Source organism: Solea senegalensis, linkage group LG19 (genome assembly GCF_019176455.1).
Source record: "Solea senegalensis isolate Sse05_10M linkage group LG19, IFAPA_SoseM_1, whole genome shotgun sequence".
In the NCBI taxonomy this organism is placed as follows: domain Eukaryota; kingdom Metazoa; phylum Chordata; class Actinopteri; order Pleuronectiformes; family Soleidae; genus Solea; species Solea senegalensis.
In genome coordinates, this window is record NC_058038.1 from 17,517,342 (window position 1) to 17,533,506 (window position 16,165).

At 40.1% G+C, this 16,165-nt stretch overlaps 1 protein-coding gene across 1 annotated transcript; it reads left to right on the forward strand.

Moving 5' to 3' along the window:
- The first annotated feature begins 1,474 nt into the window (after nucleotides 1-1,474).
- LOC122785634 (phosphoribosyl pyrophosphate synthase-associated protein 2) lies at nucleotides 1,475-13,265 on the forward strand. The gene is made up of 11 exons (XM_044051522.1): nucleotides 1,475-1,598; nucleotides 5,151-5,311; nucleotides 7,047-7,099; nucleotides 7,974-8,040; nucleotides 8,144-8,316; nucleotides 8,405-8,520; nucleotides 8,864-8,919; nucleotides 9,525-9,673; nucleotides 9,787-9,857; nucleotides 10,734-10,880; nucleotides 11,996-13,265. Exons 2-11 carry the CDS (start codon nucleotides 5,229-5,231, stop codon nucleotides 12,152-12,154), a joined length of 1,074 nt encoding a protein of 357 aa, XP_043907457.1. The 5' UTR covers nucleotides 1,475-1,598; nucleotides 5,151-5,228; the 3' UTR covers nucleotides 12,155-13,265.
- The last annotated feature ends 2,900 nt before the right edge of the window (nucleotides 13,266-16,165 follow it).

A 16,165-nucleotide genomic window follows, 5' to 3' on the forward strand; every position in this document is an offset into this window, starting at 1 on the left:
GTATTATAGGCTCTGGTCATAATTAGAGAACACATATCATTGTGTTTGACTGTTTCTCCTCCAACCTCCTCCAGATTTTCAACTCTACTCTATTCTCCGGTGTGTGTGTGTGTGTGTGTGTGTGGGCAGCATCAGTGCTTGGAGCTGCTCTCTGCCTCCTCCACATATCCACTGAGTTATGTAAGAACACTAAAAAGTAGCCCATATGGTATGAGGAGAGTATTTATAAATCTGTCTCTGTTAATGCAAAAAAGCAGGCTCACTGTCCTTGGAGCTGCTTTCACACTAATGCTTGAAATATTAATGCTTTGTTTTCAAGAGTTGACCTGGACCTCACCAACCTCCATCTCCATCACCCTGTGGTATTTGCTTGACAGGAACACTGGGTTTGAGGCAGGATTCAACACTGTATATGTCTAATGGAAGGAGCTGTAGATGCATGAGACGTAGATTCACTTTGATAAATCTATTGGAATCAAAGAGAGTTCTGTTTTCTCTCTCTCTCTATCTGTGTGTGTGTGTGTGAGAGATCATGCTTTCATGGTGATAGGGGGCAGTGAAATTCTTTACCAGTATGTCAGACACTCCCTTTCATCACATGCTCAAACAAACAAGACAAGGACTGACTGACATCAAGCAAACACTTTAAACCTTCAATGCTTTGGGGACAAGGACAACTTAAAGGTTAGAAAGCAGATGAGAAAACCCGGAAAAGAAGATAAATCAGCAGGAGAAGAACTCCTCAGATGTACATGATTAATGGAGGGTATAGCGGAAAGCTATAAATTCATGATTTTGTTTCAATGTTTCATTCTCATACGTAAACCTATCCATCTCAGGCCTACATCATTTCTCTCTGAAGGGGCTTGCCTAATTTAAGAGTTGTTGTCCTCTCACGTATTCAGTGTGTGAAGCATGCACAAGAAAACACTGCCCCCAAGTGGGTAGTCACAAAGCTTACAACTCCCAAGATAGTAGTGGTGTTTATTTTATTTTTTTACATTGTTAAGTATATTTTTAAAGATTATAAATTCACTGAGAGAATTTATAATAAAAATTGAAATTTTTTTTGTTTTTTTACAAATCAGTTCTGGATTATGTACACACCTCTGATTGTTGTTTTGACACGGTGTTGTTTTGGGAGATGTATCACTGCCTGAATATGAGCTAAAAATACACAAATAAACAAATACCTTAACTAATTAGAAGCTCTAAATGACTGGGCTCCATATCTTGAGAAACTGAGAAAGGTAATGTGGTAAGCGAGTCTGGATGATTTACTGTGAGAGGCAATAAAATGACAAAGTACATATGAATATATGCATAATAAACTGATGTGTCGACCCTGAACATAACGTAAACAATAATAACCACTTGTCTCGAACGAAGTTGTAGTTTCCGGATTTATGAAGAACACGTGAACGCGCCTCGGACCCTCCCCTTCAGCCTTTTCTGGCCTGTGACTGGCTGCGTGATACGTCAATCAAACACAGACCTCGCACTCAGTTGTAGAGTGAAGGGAGCAGGTTGAAAAGAGCAGAATTATACAATCATATACTATCGGTTGCAGGTTGTAACCGGACTTAACACGCAAGCTGGTAAGGATATACATCTTTTTTTCAACATTGTGAATTTTAATTGGTATTAGTTAGTGTGTTCTACGTGTTTCCCCAGACAGAGGTGCTTCCCCGTGCGCCAAAGAAATCAATTCACGCGTCCAGGAGCTTTAACCACGGCAGGATTATTTGTACAAGCTATCGCGGTAGTACTTGACTCTTAACGGTAGCTAACGTTGTCTTATAATATTACATCCGGCTCAGTGTAGCCGCTGATTTAAATCATTACACCCACCGTTAAAATTAACGCGTTCACCCCCTGAGACACAGACTGTGCCTGAAATATCTCCATACTCCCTGTACACCATCTCCAGAGAGATAATATGCAACGCCGCTAAGCACAAAATCCTCTGTTGTCCTGTTAGCTTAGCAACGCGAGACAGCTAATGTCGTGACTGTTGTCAGTTGACGTGAGCGAGCGCTTCGGCTCATTGAAACCACGAGTTACAGCAACTGAAGGGGATAAAACTCGCAGTTTAAAGTTAGATACTTAACTCAGGGTTTAATATGATAATTACCCATTCATCCTGAGTGCACACGGTTGCCTCTGACATGTTTTTGCAGGTTAGGTTTTCTGACATCTTTTAAGTCTGTCTGAGCAGAAGCTCTTTCCCCTTTAAACCCAACAATCCTGACTGCGCGTGAACCCCCAAAAACTGACTGTGCACAATACAGTGTAAAGAGCGTGAATAATACAACGTGAATTATAATATTATTATAATCAACGGAATTGTACATGATAAACAAATATGATGCGTATGAAGGAAGGTTGATTAAAAAGGGATGAATACTAGAAATACTAGAAACTGCCACTGCCCTTCAAAGTAAAAGCTTTTTATAGCATTATTTATTTTCCGTGACATATGGTGTGCCATGCTGCTTTTTTCCCCCAGGAGTAGTTTGTCAAATGTGTTTAGCTGTAAATGACCATTTCATGAGAATCTCCTTAGTATTGAGGAACATTCCCAAAAAAAGTCAATATCTCTGGAAGCTTGATTCTCCTCCTTGAGTAGAAAGCATCATTATCTCTTCCATAACCTGTCTTCAGAAAAGTCAAAGATCATTGGTCTGCTAGTTAAGAATCTGTCCTCTGGTTGTAGAAGGAGAAGGAAGGTGAAGGACAACCTTAGTTCCTAAGGCTTTCAAGCTCCTCAATTATTTACTTCTTTAATATACATTCATATCCATACAGGGTTGCACTCACTTCCAGTATGCAATCTAAATGGTTATTTGTTTATGTTGTTTTTTTAAAATCTTGTTATATCTTCTCTGTGAGCCCTTGAATTGCTCCCTGGGGAATTGTTTTAATTGAATTTTCCCAATAGCAAAAGACAGCTTTTGTAACACTGCTCCAATTTATTTGTTATTGTACACATGTGCTATTTATACATGCCTTCTTTTAAAGTATTAGTTGCATTGTGCATTACACGATGACTGAATAAGTAGTGTGCAGTCAGTTAGCTTATAAGTAGGCTTTATATGTGTGGTTAGACAAATCATTGCAACGTGAGAGTTTAACAGCTGATTCTCATCTTAAAGCTGTACTATGTAACTTATATAAATAATAATATAAACAACATTCAAGCCAAGCCAAATGAGTTCACACAGTATGGTTAAGCCCATCAGCTTCACCTGACTCTGTCTGTATGACTCTCTCTCTCTTTCTCAGTATACCAGCAGTGTTGTTTTCATGTCGCCTGGCAACATTACCACATTGCACACAGGGCATGATGCATTTAACATCACAACTGATGGAGGCTAGGCAGAAGCCCAAGTGTAACACAGTACTAGTAAATAGAGACAGTTGCAAATGCTCTGCAAATTATATATGAATCCAGAGAACAACAGCTTTTCCTTGAAGTAAATTGTCAATGTTGAAAGGAATGGCCATCTTGCCATTGAGGCAGTTTTGGGGTTTCTTCATGTAACTGGTCTATATGTAAGGATGCATTCACACCGGCCCTTATTAATCCTAGTTAAGCTAGCTTTGCTCGGAAATTCCGGTTTGTTTGGGGAGATGCAAATGCACAACCGAACTCTGATGCGCATCAAAGACACAAACTCTAGTCCGCCTAAAACGTAGGTCTCGGTACGCAGGGCATTGTGGGTAAACACAACCAAAACATATGCACGTGTAGAAGGATAGCCAGGAGAAATGGCTCATATTCAAGGCCCTGGTATACTTAGTAAGCACCCACAAGAACAACAAAGTTTTGAAACTAATTGGCAGGAAAATGGAAGCTCTGGGATTTGCCCACACAGTAGAGCAGTGCCTCGTCGGTTGCTCATGTTGAGCCCATTGTTGCAGTGTATATGTGACAGAACTGATAGGACTTGTTTTGCTATTATGTGCATTCAAAAGGTTCGGTTTGTTTCACTAAAGTGCAGTGTGAAAGCAAACCCGGATCGGCTGAACGTTGCAACCCCCAATTGAACCAAGTCCCCAATCGTACGAGTGCGAGTCTAGCGGGCTATTAAGTGTGAAAAAGACCTAACAATATAAATATTAATTTTTTTTATTAAAAGCAGGACTTTGATCTGTGCGGGGAGCTTTGAACTGTGTTGGGGAACTTGGAATAGTATGGAAGGACTGTGCTGATACTGAACATCTTTTGCAATTTCTTTTTGACTTGTGCGAGCGTTGTCGGTGTTAGTTCATGAAGCTACTTCTCTTACTCCTTTCTTGCAATGGGAAAGCAAGAGCAAAACCAAGATGACTTCCCTTACTCAGAGGAAGGGGGCAAAAGGATCAAGGTCAAGGATGTGGAGGCGCATAGGATCATCTTCAAGATGAAAGACGAAGCTGCAGGGGGGTTTAAAGCAGAGAATCCCTTGAAAATGGCTGAATCATTAAAATGTGTTGGTGAGGGGATAGATGTGCGAGTTCTCCCAAATGGTGCACTTTTAGTGATCTGCAGGAGTGAGCAGCAGCTTGGGCAGGCTAGGAAAATAGGGAAAATAAGAGGGAAAAAGGTGGATGCCATAATTCCAGAAGAGGGGGAAGTGAATGTGAGTAAAGGTGTGATCTATGATGTATGTGCTACGTTGTCAGAAGGAGAAATTAAAGATGATGTTAAGGTGGAATTGTAGTAGAAGTGCGGAGGTTCCTCATAAGCCCCTTATAAGTTCCTCCTAAGGTTTGTGGGAAGTGCTCATAAGATACTCTGCTTTCCGAGTCGGGGTGTATCAAGAGGACCTCTACACTACTATAAATGGCAAAGGTATGGACATACAGCAATGTCCTGTATGGAACATAGAAACATGTGATGTGTACATCACTTGTGTGGGGGAAAAGAAAACTGCAATATCTTAAATTGTGAAGTATCAACTAGTAAGTGCTGTAACTGTGGAGTCGTGGCTCTTGCTTTGAGGCACATGGCACATGAACATCCTGAGAATCTGCTCAGTGGTTTATCGTGCATCTTAAAACGCTAACTAAAATGTGTTTCCTGTTCCTCCCTTGCCTAAGATTCGAAAGAAACACAACGCATTTTAAAGGAAGTAACTAATCCTCCTCCTCCTTCTCCGTTGCAGGAAGGTCTCAGTGCAGCGTGGGTGCCCCGGGATCCACTGCCTGAGTGTGGGGAGAGCAGCGGCCTAGACCCCAAAGACATGAACCACACCAAGGGCGGCCTGGTCATCTTCACGGCCAACTCGCACCCCTCCAGCCGCGAGCTGAGCAAGAGAATTGCAGAGTGAGTACAAGAGTCAATGTTGACTTCAACCAACATGCAAAACAGGGGCACAAACACAGCACAGCACAGCATTGTAGGCAGAACTGCTTACTGCACAGCTGGTTCATAACATACGCAAGTTTCTCTCTATCAGATAAAATGTAGCTGCTGTAGCTGTTAGATTATTTTTAAACATGCCTTCACAGTGACACTTCCTTAACTGCTGTTTCTCCTATCTGGCTAACCAGAGCTGGGATGGTTTAGATTTACAAACAGTAAACATACAGCATAATTATTAATAAACAGCAAATATTCAACTTGTGCATTAGATGTGGAGCTTTTATATTTATGTATTTTATTTCTTTCTGTGTTTTATATACAAAAAAGATATTAATATTGATTTGCAAGGCTGTTAAAGAAGGGAACACTTCAAGTGTTAATGAAAAAGGTGGCTTAGAAACCTGATATGTTAAATTCCTTAATTTCACATTGTCATGGTCTGTCAAGTTTTAAATTCTAATCTCCTCAGGTTTCTTTAAACAGTTTTTCAAATTCTGCATAAACCTTAGAGAGGCACAATGAGCAAGCAAAGGACACATTATATTTTCCCACAACAAACAATGGAGCCAATTGACCCGTTCATGTTCAAGGTCACCAGCTGAAAAACTACAGACAACTCAGTCAACAAAGTGGATGACTCGCCTGTACAGTATGAGTTACACAATGAGGTGTTAGTCTCTCAGTCTTAAGCCGTGTTTCTATCAAGTGGAACGCTTCGGTTTGGTACAGTACGGTTTGTATTTTTTGAGTTTCCAATAGGAATAGTACAAAAATAACAAGCCTCAACTGTCCCATTCTTTTGCATCCGTCTCTTGGGGTATCAAAATAAAATGGTATGGTCTGGATGACTGTAGACCAGCTGTACCCATGACAGTCAGCTGATTGGGCGACGGAAAATGGGCTTGAGTGCAGATTTAAGGTCCGGTGGGCAAGAATTAGTGGCGTCTAATGTTGGGATTGTATATTGGTGCAGAGTCCTCCTCTGAGAGAAGGTTAGAAGCGAAACATCTTGATGTGCATTTCAGTTTTGCGTAATGTAGATCAACACACAAGAGTCACAGAGCAGATGATGTATGGAAGCCCTCGTGTGGTGGAGAATTTGCCCCCAAGCAAGACTGAATTTCTACAACATTCTTCCTTCATATAGAAAATGTCACCTCTGACCTCGTACCATCTGTAGCCTGCATGAAATATCTGCTCGCCTTGCACCACGAGCTGCATTATTGTGCACATCGCGACGTGTTGTGTGTAAACACACAGCATTCATGAAGTGCAGAAGCGAGTGGAAATGCTCAGTGTACACTACAGTACTAGACTCCACAAGGACATGAGAGTCTGTGCATGTTTAGAAAACAAATGTTCGGCCTGGCTTATCAGCCGCTAAATTCCAGCGTGTGCGCGAATGATAACACAAGTTTCTGTAAACGTAAACGGGACAATTCAAGAACAAATAAGTCTGTGTGTATGTTTAAACTCCAATTTAAAATGTATGTGTTTTTGTGGTACAGAGAAAATAACACAACATTACATCTCTGTATGAATATGAACACACATCAGCTATATAAGTTGCAGCGTCAGCATTTATCTGTCTTTTTATGCCAGTGAAGCAGGTCTTACATTGCAAACCTAAGCTGAAGTGGTTTTCTCTCCCTCTCTCCTTCCCTGTCCTGTCGCCCTCTACATCTCACTCTCTCAGGCGGTTGGGGGTGGAGCTCGGTAAGGTGCAGGTATACCAGGAAGCTAACAGAGGTAAGATGGTGTCGGGTGAGAAGCAGCTTCTTGTGCATGAAGTAGATACTGCAGAGGAGAGCATTAAAGGCAGATTTAGAGCCATATCATGTCTATATATAAGAATTTATCCATTTATTGTTGGCTTAAGATGGAAATGTTTGTGTTGGGGATTCAGAATGGTTTGCTTGATTATAGGCAATAGAGGATAAAGCAAAGAAGACTGTACACACCTTATTAAAAAGGATGTTTTGACGAATGTGGTGATCTTATCCTGCACATGGAAAATACACCATACATAAGTCATAAGGCCTTTGCATATGGACTTTTGTTTTTTGGGTTGTTTTTTTTTTTTTTTTATCATGCAGTTTATTTGCATGTTGAAAATATTGCCAGTCAGTGCAAGCTTTCACAACAGCAATGGAATTTCCCTTGAGAAATACTGCGGCTTTTATATTTTTGGACTAATTCCATTTTTTTTCCGCCCTTTTCAAAGTTTAATTTCACTTATTATTGTACAAAGGCCTTGAGACCACTTTCCCAACGGGGAACGTTTCAATTGTTTATGAAAGAGAGAGAAAGTTTCAGATTGTAGACGGTAATAACTGAAGCTATTCCCTCGAGTGTGCGTGTGTGTGTTGACTTGTATTTGTTACCACTTTTCTGGCATAGACGGTAAACACTGACCTTGTCAGGACCAGTAGTAGAGTAAAATCTGCTCCTAATAAGGCAGAACCTCATATGATTGTGTGTTTATGATTGATTGAACTGTGGTTCAGGATAATGCTTTGTTTAGGCTTTCCAAATGAATGGAAGTCAATGCAGCATCCTAAGAACAATAGCTGTGCAAATGTGTGTGTCTGAATACTGCCTCACACCCCCTTTGTTTCCATAGAAACACGGGTACAAATCCAAGAGTCTGTGCGAGGCAAAGATGTCTTTGTGATCCAGACTGTGTCCAAGTAAGAAGGACCACAAATAAAAGTCTCACCTTTTCGTCTAAAGCTTCTCCCTTTAATACTGTGTTCCCCTCCCTCTTCTTCCCGTCTCACCTGGCTGCGTCAGGGATGTGAACACCACTATAATGGAGATGCTGATCATGGTGTATGCGTGCAGGACATCGTGTGCCAGAAGCATCACCGGTGTCCTCCCCTACTTCCCCTACAGCAAGCAGTGTAAGATGAGGAAAAGGGGCTCCATCGTCTCCAAGCTCATCGCCTCTATGATGTGTAAAGCTGGTGAGTAGGAGAAGTGTTTTTGGGTTTAACGTTGTGCAGATGAAGATGTATAAACAATAACGTTGTCAAACGGCCTGTGTTTGTGCAGGTCTCACTCACCTGATCACCATGGACCTTCATCAGAAAGAGATCCAAGGCTTCTTCAACATCCCAGTGGACAATCTGAGAGCCTCGCCATTCCTGCTGCAGTACATACAGGAGGAGGTAAAGTCTCACGCATGCCTGGACATTACACAACATGATTTCTATTATGTCGCTTTTGTTGTTTTAAACCTTTACCCTGCTGTAGGGAGGTATTTGCCTTTAGGGCTCTCTGCCTTCCTGAGAGGAGCGTCAGTTTTCAGTTCAGCTGTTCATTTGTCTTGGTGTGTTTTCAGTGAGCACCATCAGACTGACAGGAAACACATTGTCTTATATTGGCCAAGCACAGAAAATTCAATTATTTCTAAACCCTAATTAATCTAAGTTTTGATTTAGGAGAAAGTGTGTTTTTCAATAGTAAACAAATGTGATCCTAACTTTGTTTTTCTTTGCCATAAACGTCTAGATTCCCGACTATAGAAACGCTGTGATAGTGGCCAAATCGCCATCTTCTGCCAAAAGGTGAGATCTCAACACTTTCTAATCTGTAAGGGATTACGTTCCTTCTTTGTCAACTCTTTCTCGCCTGAGGAAGTTAAAGGTCCAAACTTGAAATGACACATGTTTTACTGACTTGCCTTCGGTGTGTCAGAGTCAACACTATGATAATTCAATGGAAGCAAATATTATTGTTATTATAATTCCGTTTATTTTGACATGAATTGTGGATTTTTGTTTCACCTTAAAGCTCCTGTATTCAGTGTTGACTTATGTCCTTTTGTCTGTTGTAGCTATCGTTCCCCTCTTTCCTACATCAGTTTACCAATACATTTAAACACAGAAAAAGGAGGGAGAGTTGTGGAATAATGGCTCCTGATTCGCCTCATTTCAGGCTCAGTTTTTACACATAAATTCGCCCTCTGCTCTTTACTGCACCGTTACACCACCTAATTCTGTAATTGATTACGTTCTAGCGCACTTTAAGTAATGAAAAGTAAATACAACAGTGCAAATTTGACCATTTATTTTATGAAATTTCAGAGGACACGGAGCTTCCGTTACTGTTGCTGCTGAATACATTTAATATTTACTTTAACATCTGCACATTGGCATGTCTGTGTGTGCAGGGCTCAGTCGTTTGCAGAACGTCTGCGTCTGGGTATCGCAGTGATCCACGGCGAAGCTCAGGACGCAGAATCAGACCAGGTAGACGGGCGACACTCCCCGCCCACCGTCAAGACCACTGGAGCCATTCACCCCAGCATGGAGATACCATGTAATACACACGCATTAATATCAACTATGAGTACAAATGTCATAAAGTAGGTCGTTTAAACATTCTACGTGTCACTGAGTCTCCTGCGCTTCTTTTGTTATTGTTGTTTTCAGTGTTGATCCCTAAAGAGAAGCCTCCCATCACTGTGGTAGGAGATGTAGGAGGACGCATCGCCATCATTGTGGTGAGCGCTTGGTTTGGCTTCAACGCATTCATGCAAATTGATGTAAACATTATGTAAAACTTCATCAAACTACAGCAAATTAATATTCAGTCCACTTCACTTTATTTCTGAACCATGTGATATTTGAAAGGTGATTTATTTAATTAACAAAATTATATTGAGTGCAAATACTGAAGTGTTTAGGCCTGTATGCTGACTGGCTGGCAATGGATACTTACACATAACATGTCACAATATTGATATATCATTTCTATATTAACTGCTATATGAGGTCAGATAAAAGAAAAACACTACATCTTTTTTTTATAAGCATTTCTTAGAAGTTATCGTACATATAGTAACTCAAAACTTCATTACACAACTAAAAATGTTAACTTTTTCACTGCCCTCCTGCAGTTCCCTCTCAGCCCACTAGGGGGCTGTGGCCCCACACTGTGGGAATCATTGCTTCAGGGTAACTCTGTACTTGATTTTATATTAACGTGAAGGGGATCTAAAATTCTCTTTTGAGTCCATTTAGTTGAAATCAGAACGGCTTGTGTATTGTAAAGGATCATACGTCTGATTTCTCCTCATTAATGGGCAGAAATAAAGTGTTGCTTGTTGCACTTCCTGCTGTTGATGTCACTGACTCATGTTTTGTCACACAGTGTGATTGGTAGATGTTTAAACTCATGACATTGTCCTCCGTGTTGCTGTCCAGCTTGGTTCAGTGCTACAACAAGGACCGCCTCGTTTCTTATGCTGCCGTCGTCCCTTCAGTAAAAGTCATTTCAAAATCTGTTCCTGTTCCAAAAGGCAGGGAGATGTTTCTTCCCTGGAACTGAAAATGTATTTGATTACTTCTTTTATGTGACGGCTCTGTTTCTCCTGCAGGACGACATCATCGATGATGTGGACAGTTTTGTTGCAGCAGCAGAGACACTGAAGGAAAGAGGGGCCTACAAGATTTATGTCATGGCAACACATGGCATCCTGTCCTCGGACGCTCCCAGGTTGATAGAGGAGTCTGCGATCGATGAGGTGAGTTTTTGGATACCTGTCCTTTTGGAATGTACAATTGGGGCTGACACAGCAGAGGGAATGTTCCCTGCAGTGGTTTAAAGGCGTAAAGTGGATCTTTGAGCTGGCAAACACAAGCCGTGGAGCCATGTCCATGCTGGTGGGCATCCATTTTGTGTTTTTCAATTCTTGCCATTTGATAAAAGCCAGTCTGATGCTTACACGTGTGGCCCCTCGCTCGGACAGAGAGTCATTTCCTCTTCCTCACTTCCTACGACAACGGTTCTCGCTGCTTCTTTTTCACTGGCTCTGTCAGGATGGACGAAAATAACGCCATCGCTGCCTTGATATACCTGGCGAGTGTGATTTGTGTTTCTCGCAAGACCTCCTGATTCGGCGACTCCAGGCTGGCAGCCCTGACCTTGCAAGGCTGCTTTTCCGCTAACAGACAGTAGGGGGAGTAGTAGACAGCCTCTAATCTCCTCACAACAGCACATTAAACCATCACAATGACTCTGAAGCTGCTGTATATTGCTAGAATAGCAGTAGTATTTTTGCCTCTCTCAGTTTTCCACTGAGTTGTTTTTCCCATTCCAATTTTGCCCTACGCTGAGTCAAATGACGCACTTGAAGCTTGAGACTCTCACTGGGCAGCAAGCGCATTGCATGCTGGGAGTTGTTGTCGTTCATCTACATGAGCCAAAATTACATTTTTCTGCCTTTCTCGGCCAAAAAGGCACTTGCTTCAAATATTATTTCTACTACATAGATGACCCAGTTTTAATAGACATTCATCTTTCAAACGGTGAAATATGCCTTTAACGTTTGGATTAAGCAAAGCTAAAAACCAGACCTGTAATTTAAACCAACACAATTAGTTAATCGCAAAGGCTTTAACAGAAACATTGTATTTAGTGACAGCCGGCGAGCGCCCGTGAGCCAAATCACAACCTGTTGAGCCGTATTTCAGTTCATGCAGGAAGTACTGAACAAAGATTATGTCGTGTATAAAAACGACTTGACGGTACCAAACCGAGTAGTGCTAGGACTGTATAGTGGAAAAGTGACCACAACAGCCCCACGTCAAATATTTTGTCCATTTCTCTCTCATCTCACACGCGTCTCTTTCCCTCCAGGTGGTGGTGACCAACACGATGCCACACGAGCTCCAGAAGCTCCAGTGTCCAAAAATCAAAACGGTGGACATCAGCATGATCCTGTCAGAGGCCATCCGCCGCATCCACAACGGAGAGTCCATGTCATACCTGTTCCGCAACATCGGAGTGGATGACTAAACAACCTGTCTCCCCCTCTCTCTCTCCCTGGCACACTCACACACGATTCCCACTTGCCTTCTCAAACGTCTCCAGTCACATGGATGAATGGTTACCATAGATACTCGCATAAATACCCAGTGCCCTTTTTGTATCATAATGTACAAATATAAAATATTGACTTTTCCTCTGTCCTAGTGCAGCTTAACGTAGACGACGACTGAATACACACACACACACACACTCGTGCACATATATGAGCTAACACTTCCACAGAGTAGTTTAGTTTCATAGTTCTAGCTGAACACACACACTGAACTACTTCCTGTCTCGCCGATGGCTGCCCTTTTTTTGCCAAAATACATCTCAGTTTTTACTCTCGTCTTTCTGAATAACTCCTTTAGTTACGTCTCCATCTTCCTCCGTTAATATTGATGTCAAATCTGTGTTAGAACATGATCTTTGTTGGCATTGAATGTCTCTATCTGATGCTGTTAGTAAAGGAGAGTATACTGCTAGAATGCCAGTGCCTTTTACAGGACAGACGATTCAAACTGGCCCTTGTAATTAATCCAGGTTTATGCAGGTTCCCAGTGTAGGGTAATGGAGTACGTGTTTCAGTTCTAATCTCGGTCAGTTTTTGTTTTATTTACGATGTGAATGAATGTGCTACTAATACAGTTAGCTTAGACTCAGTTACATGTCTGTGTGGTTGCCATAGCACTTAGATGCTAATCTGGTTTTAATGCTAAGAACCTTTTACTAGCAGCGCACCTGAGAAAATCTACCTACAACTCATTATACACCAAAGTGTGTGCCATCGTTTTCAATGTGTCCTCATATTTATTTGTTCATGCAACACATGAGCAGTTTACACTCAGATGGGTCAAAAAAATAAAGAAACTCGCAGGTCTGAATGGTCACCACAGCTTTACTCTTTAGGTAATAGTGGGAGTTTTGTTCAAACTGCAGCTGAAGCTGCCGAAGTTAAAAATCTGAAAGTTTTGTTTTCTTGTGAGGAGCAAAAGCTGACAGGAACAGGTCTTTGTCACGTTACCAGATGTGTTCCAAAAAAATGTTTTGTATTTATTTTCAGCACTCAATCTGAATAAAAATGATCTATGAAAGAACAATGCCTTGTGTATCCTCATATTTGAGTCTGTTTTATAGCAAACATTTTGATATTTAGAATATGTAGAATATTTGTTGTCACAACATGGTCCAGATGATGGCGCTATTACTAAAACATGAGTCTTAGTCAACTGGATTTTAGCTGAAGAGAAAAGTAATAAAAACATATACATCTCTGATGGTATGAGAGGGAAATTAATTCACCAACAAAGATTAACACTTATTTTATGCATATATGTTATGTTAGTTTTTTTGTAATATTCTCATTCCTTGCATATATGCATATGTTTACACTTATTTTATGCATATATGTTATTTTAGTTTCTTTGTAATATTTATATTTTTCTTATGTATATTTATACTTTTATACTTTATGCTGGTGTTTTTGAGTGGACAGCAAAGTAAGAATTTCATTGTACAGGGAAACGTGTTTCTTTACTGTGCATATGACAATAAACACTTTGAATTTGAATTTGAATAACAGTAAACGGTGTTAAAGCCTAAATCTATGGACCTTTTTTTGTGCACATACGGATTTATTAGCTTCACCCATGTTTAAAATAAACATGATTTCACACAATCACTACTGACTTTTAGTTATAAATATTTTATATTAAGTTTCTATTGTGCTTAGAAATTTATATCAATTTAATCTAAACTTTAATTTAAACCTTGCTGAATCTGTGAAATACTGGATCATGCACTGGTAACATGAAGCCATTTTGCTTTAGCATACGTGTGTGCACGTAACTTTAGTCTGTAAATCTGCACAAACGATAACAATTACACTTGAAGGATATAAGAATATATCCAAAGATTTTAAAAAATGTTAATCTGTAGTATTGGTATTAATCTCTGAACTGATTTTTGCATGAAATTTGTCTTAACAGTCCGGTTGCTAGCAAGCAAACAAACAAACAAACAAACCTGTTACTACAAAACAGCCTGTTTATGGAACACCGAAGAGCACGAGACTAACCGCAGAACCTCGAGTAATCGAGTAATAAGACCAACCTTTGACTTCAGGTTCTCAACAATAAACGTTTCATTCGTGGGTTTCATAGTTATTAGTGTAGGTTCAGTTATGACTGCGGGCAAAAATCAGTGTTTACTGAGCGAAAAGTAGTTTTTAAACAAAAATAACTCGACTAAAGTCAAAAAACACAAAAACAATATTCATACACAAGAGAACCAACAGTGGAAAACGCTCGAACACTCACAGAAAAGTGAAGCGATGATCTGATCTTATGTCCTGCTAAATCAAAACAACAAACAGGTGCGCGTGATTGGGGCGTGACTTTCAATAACGACGAGGGGGCGGGATTAAAAAACGGAAGTGAAGGAGTCTGAAATGAGAGAGGTTGGTGAGGATTTCAAAATAAAACAGGATTTAGTGACAACAACAAAACAGAAAAATAAAACATGGACAGTCACGTGTATTTCTATGGCACATTTCACAATGATGTTGTTTACATGTGTTTAATCTTACAGTTTTATTGTATTGCACTTATAAATTACACTTGACATCAATTAATGATGTTTCATTTCAGTGGCTGCTGCTGTTTCTGATCCCTGGCTTTAGTTTTCAGATAAAACCCAAGGAACAAACATGTCAGCAGGAGGGAGAAGAACCGGAGCAGAGGCTTTAACCATGATTCAGACCTGAGCAGCTGCTGTGGACTGAGAGGTGTCTTCTCTTCCAGGTCTGAATCCAGTATTATTTACTGTTCTAGTGTCCAGTGATTGATGGATGAGGCAGAGAAAGACTGTTACTTTCAGATTAGCATCAAAATAGAATCATAATAATGTCACTTATTACAGGCAAAAATCAAATGTGGGGTCCAGCACACATAACGTCAACTCCACCAAGAAACTAAACAGCAAAGATCATTCACAAGTAACTGACAAGGTGAGGTGAGGAGTGAATGGGTGAGTGGAGACTAAATACAGTCAGCTGATGATGAGGTAATGAGGAACAGGTGTAAACAATTACTCACTGTGGTAACAGCGGGAGTGGAGGCGGAGCCAGCAGGGAACACAGGTGCTGATAATTGAATGGAATATACAGGGAGAAAGACTAGAAAACAAGATGGCATCAATAAAAAATAACCAACCAAAGGTCAAAATGAAAAATATCAAAGTATTAGAGCAAAGAGTCAGAGTTCAGAGGTCATGACAGTGGGCATAATACATTTTTTGGGGTTTTATCCTGTGAGTTTCTTTCTTACATATTTAAAACCACTAATAAAACTTCATTTTTATCAACAATGTAAAATCATAGTGATGCTTTTTATTTGTTTGTATTTGCAAAGTTTTCCCCAGTTGCTGTGTAACATGATCTATATCTAAATCTTTTAATTTTTAAATGCAAAATAAATGTAATTCAACATTCAATCTTTGTTTATACTGTAAATATGACTTTTTATTGTCTTAGTGTTAATATCTTTATATATTATACTTCTTTGAAATGCATGTTTATTATTTATTATCTTTATCTTTACTGTCAATGTAAATGTCCCCGCTGCGGGACAAAGATAAAGATAGACCAATCCATCCGGTCAAATTTGGCCATTAACTGGCTGATAATGACCTATTAAGAGTTCAGTTTTGGTTCCCTGTCACATGTACTGTATATAATTTTGCAGTTGATATGTTATATTTTATGTATTTATTTTCAACCCAAACTGCCAGGATGTGATTTGCTTTGCAAAACTTACACACACACACACACACATATTAAGAAACACTAAAAGTTTCCTCATTCAACGCATGTTTATTTATTGATGCTGACAGACAGGTATTGATTCAGACAAACATGGAGGCATCGACAGGAAAACAGAACCAGGCAGAGAAGGAAAAATAAAAAGTGTCAGACCTGAGACTTTCTCAAAAGTCACCTCA